Consider the following 11,226-nt stretch of genomic DNA (forward strand, 5'->3'; position numbering starts at 1 on the left):
ATTTGTAAACTAAGTGATACGGAGAAATATTTTATATTAAGTTTTTTAAAGGAAAGGAATAACATATTCCTGACAGAAATACAAAACCTCTTGGTGGGTTTATGGATTTTTGTTTTGTAGTTCTCCGTGTTTTCTGATTACAAATTACTTCCATTATTGTAAAGAAACCTACCTTTCACTTTTTTTATTTTTTTCTTGAGGACACATCCAAACCCAACCCAGATATACCACCCAGCCTGAACTGAGTGTACCAATGAATAAACAAACGCAGCATCCTACACAGTCAGTATAACGAAGTGCTCGGGCGCACGGACTCTGGAAACTATACTCCTACAAATCTTACTTATCCCTAAATCATGGAGCCTGAATACTGACTCCGTAACTTAATAGCTGTGAGGCCCTGAGCAAGTCACTTAGCCTCTATCGGCTTTAATTTATTCATCCTGTAAAATGGAGATAAAATACTTCCTCATTAAGATTAACATGAAGATTCAGTGAATTAATACTCGTTTAAAACACTTAGTGCCGAGCACCATAGGGCTATGCAAGTGTCGGCTTCTATTATGATTCGATTCAAAATAAACAGTGTCCGAACTCCGGTGAGCAGGGTGACGGATCAAAATCCAGTCCCCAGAGGCGAACACAGTGCGAGGCACACACAAAAGCAAGGGAGGAATCAAAACAGAATGAAATCAGCCTCTAGCCAGGTAAGTACAAGCAACACGCGGGCATTCGGAGGCAGGAAGGATTCCACCTCGGGAGAGAGAACCCTCTAGAAGTCACAGGGGCAGCAGCCTCTGAACGGAGTTGTAAGAAAGAGTGGGGACTTCGACACGTGGCCAAGACGCCAGACGTGAGGGACACCGCAAAGGATTTTGGCAAAGGCGCAAAGTCTAAAACTGAATGGCTCGGGTCAACGGAACGGGCTGCACAGTGTTTATCACACAAAATGCCACGAGAACGGAGGGATAATAGTAACCACCGTTACACCTCAAGGTACTAAACCGTAGTCCGGGCTAAAAGAACAAAGGTGTGGTTAAGAAAGCCAAAGTGACCATGACCCAATCGCTCCCCACCATCTTCCAGGTGCCTACGTTGGAGGCCCAGCGACTCGCGCCGGGCAGACGGCGAACCAGCGTCCCCCTCAGGCGGCAAGCGTTCCGCGGCAGCAGCAGGACGAAGCGACCCCGCGCGAGAACTACAGCTCCCGCCGCGCCCTGGGGGGCGGGCCCCGCCCCGCAGTTCCGCTTCCGCCTCCGCCCTCACGCGCCCCCGCCGTCCGACCTACCCGGGAGCGGGCCCGGCACGTGACCGCGCGTGACCTCTCGTGACCCCACGTGACGGGGGCGCGAGCCGAGAGGCCCGGGGGCGTGACGCTGGGACCCTCGTTAGTAGAAAAGCGATCCGACAAAGTGGAACTCAACTTCAAAATCTCCGTGGGGATTGGAGTTGATGCCCGGAGGGCGGATCCCGACGCCCACGTCCCTGGCCAATCAGCGCCTGGGATTCTCTGAGAGACGGAGAAGGGGAGAGGGGCGAGTGGCTCTGTGGTCACATGCCGCGGGGTCTGGTGGGAGGGACGGTCGCCCAGCGGCGCCCGGCGCTTCCTGTTTCCGGTTCCCGGAGTGGAGCTCAACGAGGCGCCTGGCGGGGACCCTGGCTCTGCCACGAGCTCTGGGACCGGGGTCTGCGGCCGGCCCCTCGCAGGCCCTGTCTCCCAGCCGCGGGTAGTTATTCAGTCGGGGATTCTGAGCTTTGGCTGCTCCCTTTGCCCGCGATAAGTGAGTATGAGGGGCGTGGAGGAGGAGGGGGCTGGAGAACGCTCACCCCTCGTGTCTGTGACAGGGGCCGGCATCGCTAAGTACCCCTCGGCCCGAGTTCTAGCCCAAAATCCAGCTGAGGAGCCCGAGGGCAGAAAGGCGGAGGCGTGAGGTTGGGGAGTCACAGAGTCCCGGAGGGAGCGAGGGAGAAAGGCCCTCCGAGACCAGAGAGGGAATTCACGTGTTTGGAAGTCAGGAAAAGGAAGGTTCCTAAACCTGGAGTCCGTTCGAGGTGTTCCTGGATACCTGTGGAAGGGATTTTGGCCTGCATCTTGGAGGGAGGTTAAAAGTAGCATCGTGTGTAGAGGATATGGCCCTAAGCAGTTGGGAAGTCAGGAGTCTAGGCGGAACGAGAATGTCTGGAACGCTGGAGGAAATGTGAGGAATATGAGTGTATGAGATGAAGAGTAGCTAACCGAGATGTTTGTGTTCCTCTTTGCAGGAAGCTTCTGCCCTTGGGCCGTAGGCTTCTGCCTTGAGGCTTTAACAACACTGCGCGTTTCAGCTAGCTAAGGCTGCTCTTCTGAAAGTGTAGTCTGCTGGAGACGGGAGATAGGGCCGCCGCATCAGAAATGAGTCGGAGAGAAGAAAGTAGAAATACCATTGAAAAACGGAAAATGCTCATGGCTGGTTAAAGGGTGGGGGAAGTAAGTGATACAGAGGCCCAGTGATCTCGAGTGCTTCCCAGTTCCTGGCTTAGTCGTTGGTCATCCCATTGAAGGAGAATTTTTAGCATTAACCAAATAGATCTATCATTGTAGAACAGGAAAATTGAAAGGGACTTTTCAAAATCTTCTAAGTCCTGCCGCTTGTCTGCAAAGTATCTAGGACAGACTCTTGCGCCTTGAGAATCTTAATTGTAGCACATTAAAAAGGGACTACCCAGCCCTTGGATTTCATGCTCTTTGTAATACGTTTTTGCGCTCTTGTATTTATCAGAAGTTTTCCAGTAAATATCTTTGTGCTGTGAATCATTCAAGTTGCCCCCCTAACTTCAACATGTTTAATACTTGTATAACTTAAGGCAAGTTAGCTTAACCTCTGTGAAAATCGGTTTCCTCATTTGTAAAATGGGAGAAATTATATCTACTTTTCTAGGTTGTGAAGGTTAACGCGCATAATCTAGATAAGGCACAGAGAGCACATACCACCTAATCAAAGAGAAGCAGCTCAACCATAGCCAAACCTTAACCAGGAAAGACAGGAACAAATTTTTTCTCGTCCTAACTTTTTGAACCAATAAGAACCAGTAGTTCAACTTAATTAATGCTGACTGCAAGGTGTTTCATCCTTTCCCAGTTTTGTGAGATTCTTTGCTCTAATTTGGGAAAAGAAATCATCAACTGTTAGCAGATAAGGAACTAACTTTGAAGCCAAAGAACATAGCCTTCTGTGTGAGCATCCCTCTGGAAAACCGATCCTGGAAAAAAAAATCTTGAAAGGCTGAAATGTTGAAATTTCAAATTGGATCCTGACAGAATGTAAGGAAAATGGCATGCTAAATCAGTCTAATAAAAGGAATCTCTTATTTCATTTTTGAAACTCAGCTGGTCAAGTTATGTGTTGAGCAATGAGTTAATTAAAGGAAAAGTAGGAGTTTGAGGTCTGGGTTCTTTATTCCGCCTCCTAGTCAGTGAACTGTGTGAAGAGTCACTTCCCCTTCGTGCTTTGTCAAAAAAAAAAAAAAAAAAAAAAAAAAGCAAGTCTTTGCTTACTCTAATCCCCAAAAAATTAATGTGAAAGAAGATGCACGTGTAGTGGCTAAGGGTAGACCGTGAACTGGGAGCTAAGACTATCTGCTTCACTCCGCTAGCTGTGTCTGTTTTCTTATCTGTAAAATAAGAAAAATAATTGTATTTACTGCATAGAGTTGTTGTTTAAGGCTTAATCAGTTAATGAATGTTAAGTGCATCAGACAGTCCCTGGCAAAAAGCAAGCACTCTGCTTTTTCCTGCTTATGCTTTGAATGTGTTTATGGGGGCTTCAGACTTTGTGGCTGGCCGTAATTATTCTAGGAAAACATCTTAGTAAACTACACTGAATTAATGTTTGGAGTACACCAAGACAGAGAGACAACTTCCCAAGCACAGTAGAATGTGGGAAACAGAAAGTCAAATGTAACTTCATTTAGGAGAGTGGAGAAAATTTATTCAGGTACTTACTAGTACCCATTAAATTCTGCCTATTTCAAGTTTTATATTCTTAAAGTGCAATGGAGTCATTTGAAACAGTATGAAAACGAATTAGAGGACTCTGAAAGAGTATTTGAGCCAAAGTCGAGACTTGTAGTATGGAAGCATTTTACCATAAATGAGAAAAGTTTGGGAGAATTGAATCTTTGTATCAGGAAAATTGGTGATACTGTTAGGAAATTAACAAGTAGCAGTGGCCTGGATCATAGACACCAGAGTGAATTCTTTTGCAAGGGTAAATCAGTAGCCTGGGTGTAAAGATGAGATTAGAGAAAAGAAAATGAGTTTGGGAAACAGCCACACGTTTCCACTCCTAGAGCAGTACCAGTGGCAGGTGAGTTGATTTGCTAATTTTCTAAGGTGGCTTGATGATTCCCAAGAATGGTCAGCAATTTGGAATTGTAGGAAGACAGCTGTACTTACTGGAAATCTAGAAACTCTTGAGATTCATGACTTGTGGAGCCTGAGGTGAGTTTTGGAATATCTTCAAACCACTCATGTTGACCTAGTGAATTCTGTTCCTGTTGTTTAAATGATTGAATGATTTTTCAGAGATGAGACACTAGAGCAGATCGATGCTGAGATTCTGGCACTGTGGCTGTGTTTATCTCTGCTCATCATTCTTATGGTGAAGATGAACGCAGACTGTTGGATGCTCCTGAATATTAAAATGAGGGGTTAGAGCCCAGAGTATGCGAGTCTCTTTCTTTATTTTACATCTTTTTTTTTAATAACTTCCAACTAGTCCTTAGCAAGTGTTCATTTTAATTTGAGTATTATCTTAGGGAGAGTCACTGGCTTTAGCAGTATTTAGGAACTAGTATTAAACTTTAAATAATGAGACATCTCAATCCAACTTTTCACCAGACGGTAAAGAGGCAAGGATGTCTCCACCAGGCTGTCATAATTAATTCTTTTTTGTTCTTTCCTTTCTCTCTTCTCACCTTTGTAGTTTGTGCTGAAAGACTTGCCTATGAGTTAGGCTGAAAGTGATAAATATATGAATTTCCTAACATGGGTGCTTTTGACTCAGACATGTTATGAGGTTCTATTTGTTGCATATGCCAGAGAATCTTACTGTTTCTGCAGATTCAAAATGCTGTTCATTAGTGGCACCTTCGTATTCTCTAGGCCATTGACTGGTTCTTCTGACAGTTTCTAGGACAAAAAAGTTGTCTTTTTCCCAAGTCGAGATACTCTTCTTTTTTTTTTCTTTCGTGGGGGTACTGGAGATTGAACCCCGGATCTTGCACATACTAAGCATGTGCTCTACCACTGAGCTATACCGCCACCCCCAGAGATACTCCTGTTGTATGCACACCTTGCAGAAATCATCGACAATCTGTAGACAGTAACTCTTCACCAAGGCCCATGCTGTCCTCTTTGTTGAATGCACGTTGTGGCCCTGTCCTGAAAGGACACTGGGAGGACAGGAGGTGAGCAGTGGTGTCAGACAAGGGAGTCAGCTGGGGAGAAGCTTTTAAAATAAGTTTTAAGAAGAAAAAGAGGAACCCAGAGACTTAGGAAGTCAGTTTTGAATATTAAAGGATGGCAAAAAGAACATTGGTGACAGCTAAAATCTTGAACTAGAGATAAGAAAATAAAGCCCAACTTCATGATAATGAAGAAACCTGACTAGTGTAATGTAGGTGATGGATGGAAGATTAAAAGTTTTTTTAAATGCCATTCATTAATCGCATATTCATATGCTTTCTCTCTTTCCCTTCTCTTCTCATCTCCCCCCTCCCTGCCTTCCCCCAAAAGGATGCGCCCCTTCTGCCGCTCCTGGAGGACCGGACCGCTCCTGCTCCTGCTGCTGGCCGGGGCGGTGAGGGACTCCTGGCAGACGGAAGAAAAAACATGCGACCTGGTGGGAGAAAAGGGTAAAGAGTCAGAGAACGAACTGGCTCTGCTGAAGAGGCTGAAGCCGCTGTATAACAAAAGGTAAATGGGAAGAACCTTAAAGGCTTGAAAATGACTTTATTAAAGAATCTTTTTTTCCTCTCACTGATTTTATTTTAGTATTTCTACCAGATATGTAGGGGGTACATGTATCATAACCTGCCCTGAGAGATGGTTCTAACCTAAACTTCGGCAGCGTTGGTCTTCCTGGGCCGTGACATCTTGCTCTCCTTTAGGATGCAGAGCAGGCGCTCGGCCCAGTGCTCAGTAGCCATGTGCAGGCATCTTATGCAAAAGAGTAGCCGTTTCCAAGACTGGGTCCAATGGGCCAGCTTATAGGAAATTAAAAAGCAGCATTTGATACGTCTATGCAGTAGGACCTTAGAAGTACCAGATGAACATACGGAGGCCTGTATGTGTCATCATAAGTGTCAGGAATCTTGGGTACGTGAATCTGGAGATCATCTTTAAGGAACTAAGGAGTGTCTCATGAACATAGACCCTTACTCACTGGGAAGTAGTAGCTAACACTTTAGCATAGTCTAGAGCAGTTACTCTGGAAATACCTAGAATACACGCCGTCTTGGGTGCTGTTTTAATCAGTCAGCAGCAGCATTTAGGGTGTGGTCAGGGTCTGTCAGGTCGTGGGGACCTCGTGGTGCAGCAGGTGTGATTCACCATTACATCTGCTGTGACATCAGGTAAATAAATTGAAGGCACCTTTTTGGTGGTGGTGGTTAAAAGGAGGCTGCTCTTCTTAAGGCTGACAGCCAGTAACTGCCCTCTTCTGTCTCCTCACTTCTCCTTGCAGCTTTGAGAGCACCGTGGGCCAGGGCTCAGACACGTACGTCTACATGTTCAGGGTGTGCCGAGAAGCTGGCAACCACAGCTCCGGGGCAGGCCTGGTGCAGATCAGCAAGAGTAGCGGGAAGGAGACAGTCGTGGGGAGACTCAACGAGACTCACATCTTCAATGGAAGTAAGACTCTCCCTGTTGATTAGTTATGGATCCCAGGTCAGTCCCTCTGACAGTCCTGTCTCAGCCCTGCCCGGTCCCTGCAGTGCATCAGATGGTGTGTGTGGTTCAGCACACCTGAGATACCCGCAAACCACAGGGTGCCTTGTTCCACAGTCCTGCAGCCAAGGCTCAGGACATTTATGTGTTTGTTTTAAAGTGAGATCAAGCTTTTTTAAAAACCAGTCAGTCTACAAAAATCTCCCCCCCCAACTTGAGTTAGGGTGGTATTTCTCAAGTCATAAATCATATTGCTAGAAGGGACTATGTGAGCAACTGTGGTCTGTTTTCCTTCCTTAAGCAGACGAGTAAGTTATTTAGTGCAGATTGCTGCTCCTGTAAGTAACATAATTTTAAAAAATGTCAAAAAAAAAAAAAAAGAAAAAACCAAAAAAAAAAAAATGTCAAGAGTTTGGGGCTAGAGATCAGAAGACTGGAATTTTGACCCAGCTCATATTTATTTGTCCTGTGACTTTGAAATATCATTTCTCCTTTTTTACTTTGTTTTTTCATATGCAAAATTAGAAGCAAAATCCTTACCCTATTCACTCACATTATTACTGAATCAAATGATATTTTGTAAAAGAAATTTGAACACAGAAAATACTAAAGGAGAGAACCCCCTTCCCCAAGTCTTAAAAATCATCCACTTTGAATTTATGTGTGGTTAATTTAAAATCTTAGACGTTCGCTTGCCACCCAGTAATGGTATGTCACCTCATCTTTTGATGTCAGCAGGTGTTTAGAAAATGCGAATCATGATTAGGGGATAGATCATAATTGTATTTGCACTATTGGTTGCCTACCTTTAATGTGGAAAATTATGATTGTTCTTGTATGAATATCTGATTCTCAGTTCTCTTAAAGAGGGAATGCAAAGCTGTTGTAAGGAAGCACGTTCTAGCCGGTATTTCTGGTACATGGAGCTCATGCTGATAAGGGTTATTTCAATTAAAGCCAATTTCACTGAACTCAGGTCCACTCTACCGCAGTGCCCAGGTCTGCCTCTGCTTGTCCCCTGCCCCAAAGCTCCATTTTCCTTGTCCCTCCTCAGGTAATTGGATCATGCTGATCTATAAAGGGGGTGATGAATATGACAATCACTGTGGCAAGGAGCAGCGCCGGGCAGTGGTGATGATCTCCTGCAATCGACGCACCCTGGCGGTGAGGCACCCTGGGGCATAGGAGCCTAGAGGGGCCATGAAGGGACTGACCTCTCAGTGGGAGAGACTGTCTGGAGGGAACAGGATCATTGGGATGCATCAGAGAAAACTGGAGGTTCAGTTTTTCCCTGAGTCGTAGACACCCGTCTTCCATCATTCATGGAAAATAGGTTTTTGAAGCAGGAGAAAGCAGATGTTTTGGGGGTTTTGGGGGGGTTTTGTTCTTTTTTCTGACAGGCCTCAAAAAAAACACTTTACCAGATAAACGTTGTGTTCTGTCCTCTCACCATCAGGACAATTTTAACCCTGTGTCTGAGGAGCGAGGCAAAGTCCAAGACTGTTTCTACCTCTTTGAGATGGATAGCAGCCTGGCCTGCTCCCCGGAGGTCTCCCACCTCAGCGTGGGCTCCGTCTTACTTGTCACGTGAGTCCTTTTCCTGTATCAGTCCAAGCCTTTTTTTTAACTCAACAATTATTTGGAGGTATATGGGTACAAAACATAATTGGAGGGGGAAGAACTTTGGGAAAATCCTCTTTAAACTCTGCGCACATTTTGAAAAGTGAGACTGTTTTGTCCCCAGTAAGTATTTGCGTTTGGAGGTGGGTTTTTTCCCTTCTGGGGGGCTGGACAGTTTTTCGTACTATCCCATTAGATTGTTAGAACTTTTGAAGAAATGGAGTTGTGTATCTACTAGTGACTATTCTCAGCCCTAAGCCAGAGTGACAATTTTATTTTTTTCTGAGCCTTTTGTGTTTCTCAGACTGACAGTACTAGTTGGTTTTCTAAGGAAGCTACCAGTCCCTTTTCATTAACATGACTACCTTTTTTTTCCCTCTTTCATTTTTATGGAACACAGCTAACAATGAATGTAGAGATTATCTTTACTGGGTTTCACTGTTTCTTGGTTTTGAAGTATAGACGTCTTTCTCCCTAACAGGTTTGCATCACTGGTCGCTGTTTATATCATTGGGGGGTTCCTGTACCAGCGACTGGTGGTGGGAGCCAAAGGAATGGAGCAGTTTCCTCACTTAGCCTTCTGGCAGGATCTTGGCAACCTGGTAGCAGTAAGTACCAGGGCAGCTGGCTAAGTCGTGGCCTGCATGCAGGGTTGAAGGACCAGCCATCCTGGTTTGCCCAGACTGAGAGGTTTCCTGAGACACAGGACTTTGGGTGCTAAAACCACAAAAGTCCCGGCAAACCAAGACAGTTGCCCTAGTGCAGAGTAATAAGTAGCATCGCACCTTAGTGTCTGGCCCTGCTGAGACCTGGCCGGAAGAGCCATGCTGTTTCAGGTTGAGAAGTCCGCTACAGCTGCCAGGGGCCTGGGCGGGGAGAGGCGGCGGCCTGATTAGAACTTCACTGCTGTCTCCTTGTGCAGTTTAGGCTAATCCTTGGGCTTTGGAGTTTTCTCTTCATTATCCCCAGAAAAAAACTAATTCTTGCCACATTCTTAGACCATTAATATCCTTTGTCTTACCCTAAAGTTGCTTATTCCAAATGATCACTTCCTTCCTTTCCTTTTTCCCTTCAGGACGGCTGTGACTTTGTGTGCCGATCTAAACCCCGAAACGTGCCTGCTGCGTACCGCGGTGTGGGGGATGACCAGCTGGGGGAGGAGTCAGAAGAAAGGGATGACCATTTATTACCGATGTGATCAGCACTTTAAATGTCCAGCTTCTTCAGCCCCCAAACCAAAGCATACTCAGCCAGATTTCTAAAGCAGCCTCCACTCCGGTCCCTCATCTCCCCCTTAATACTGCTCTTGCTTTCCGGTTTGCTTTTGGTTTGCACCCACTTCTCAGTGGTAGAAACACCTTCCCTTTGCTTCCTGTTTTGCTGTCCCTCTTGAGGTGCAATTGTAGGACAGAGACGGTGCCACAGGCCGACGGCAGGAGAAGCTGTTGCACCCTCTCTCACTATCAGAAGGTACAGCAGGAGAGTTATGGGAACAAAAGGGTGTGGCAGGCTCCTTGACCCTTTCTTTTTTAAACACATTTTCACAAGTTTTTGAGACACTGGATTTCTTTTTGAAAAGAAAAAAGGCAAAGAAACATTATTTATACAGTTTGATTGCTTTCATGCTGTTGCTCTGCACCCGTACAGTAGTCTCCATGAGAATCTGGATGTAATTTCTTGCTGCTTGGAACTATTTTGCAGTGATTACTTGGTTGCATTCCAAGTACTGCCATTTGGTCTGAGCCTGGAGATGTCATAGACTTAATTCTCCCACCTCTCGGACTGTGATGGGGAAGATGTGAAATTTCCCAGTTAGAGGACTACAAGGTACCACACTTCATTTGCTGGCGTTGGAGTGACTTCACAGCTGGAACTGGGCCCTGGATTGTAGTCTTAGATTATTGGTCCACTTGTAGCCAAAATGCCTGATCCAGAAGTCCAGTCCGTTGGAAAGGGAAACTGAAATTGACCTCCTATGCCACCAGGGTTCCAGAAAAGGGAAGCCTGTTTATGTTGTAGTGGGATCTCCCTGATGGCTTTCTTTTCCCACTTGTAGTAAAAGCTGGCAAAGCTTTTCTGACTCCTCAGATACTTCCCTCTACCAGAATTTCTAAATATGTTGCACTTTCCCTTCGCAGGCATGTCATTTTGACTTTTCCCCCCCAGTCTCCTGGAAAGGGAATGGAAGCAGAAGTGGGGCACCGAGGGCTCTGCCACCTTCTACTCCGGGTGTGGATGCTGCCACACCTGCCCCCTTCTGGCTCAGGGAAGTGTCTTCTTGCCCACATCCTTTCAGTAGGGAGAGGTTCTTATCCTCTGATGCCTCCACCTTGCTGTTAAGTAAGGCCATGTGCCCAGAAACCTGGCCTGATCTTTCTGTGATAGTGACCCTGGGCCACTGGAGAGTAACGTAGCTCCGCTGGGCACGAGAGGCTGGGATCAACAGGCAGGGGCCTTTCTAGCCTTTAGAGAAGAAAATGAAGTTATTTCCTCTTCAGACTTTTAAATCCAATGGAATGATTTTTTTTTTCTTTCTAAACAGGGAAATAATGTTATAAAAGCATCTTTTTCATTATTTGTTTGCATTCCTTCCCCACACCCTGGTGTTTTAAAAATGCAAAAAAAAAAATACACTTTTTGTACAAAAACACTTAAAAGATTAAAAAAAAAAAAAAACA

The 11,226-nt window shown here is 45.5% G+C and overlaps 1 protein-coding gene across 2 annotated transcripts; it reads left to right on the top strand.

Annotated features, from left to right (window-relative positions):
- The first annotated feature begins 1,322 nt into the window (after window positions 1-1,322).
- On the top strand, window positions 1,323-11,155 carry M6PR (mannose-6-phosphate receptor, cation dependent). 2 transcript variants are annotated; one of them, XM_014565512.2, is made up of 8 exons: window positions 1,403-1,781; window positions 2,263-2,467; window positions 5,777-5,956; window positions 6,726-6,892; window positions 7,983-8,092; window positions 8,385-8,515; window positions 9,030-9,156; window positions 9,624-11,155. In XM_014565512.2, the coding sequence occupies exons 3-8, from the start codon at window positions 5,778-5,780 to the stop codon at window positions 9,744-9,746; spliced, it is 837 nt and encodes a 278-aa protein (XP_014420998.1). In that variant the 5' UTR covers window positions 1,403-1,781; window positions 2,263-2,467; window position 5,777; the 3' UTR covers window positions 9,747-11,155. The 2 variants fall into 2 exon arrangements, with proteins under 2 accessions (XP_006192208.1, XP_014420998.1); XM_006192146.3 differs by lacking the exon at window positions 2,263-2,467 and having other exon boundaries at window positions 1,323-1,781; window positions 9,624-10,119.
- The last annotated feature ends 71 nt before the right edge of the window (window positions 11,156-11,226 follow it).

Source organism: Camelus ferus, chromosome 34, assembly GCF_009834535.1.
Source record: "Camelus ferus isolate YT-003-E chromosome 34, BCGSAC_Cfer_1.0, whole genome shotgun sequence".
Classification (NCBI taxonomy): Eukaryota; Metazoa; Chordata; class Mammalia; order Artiodactyla; family Camelidae; genus Camelus; species Camelus ferus.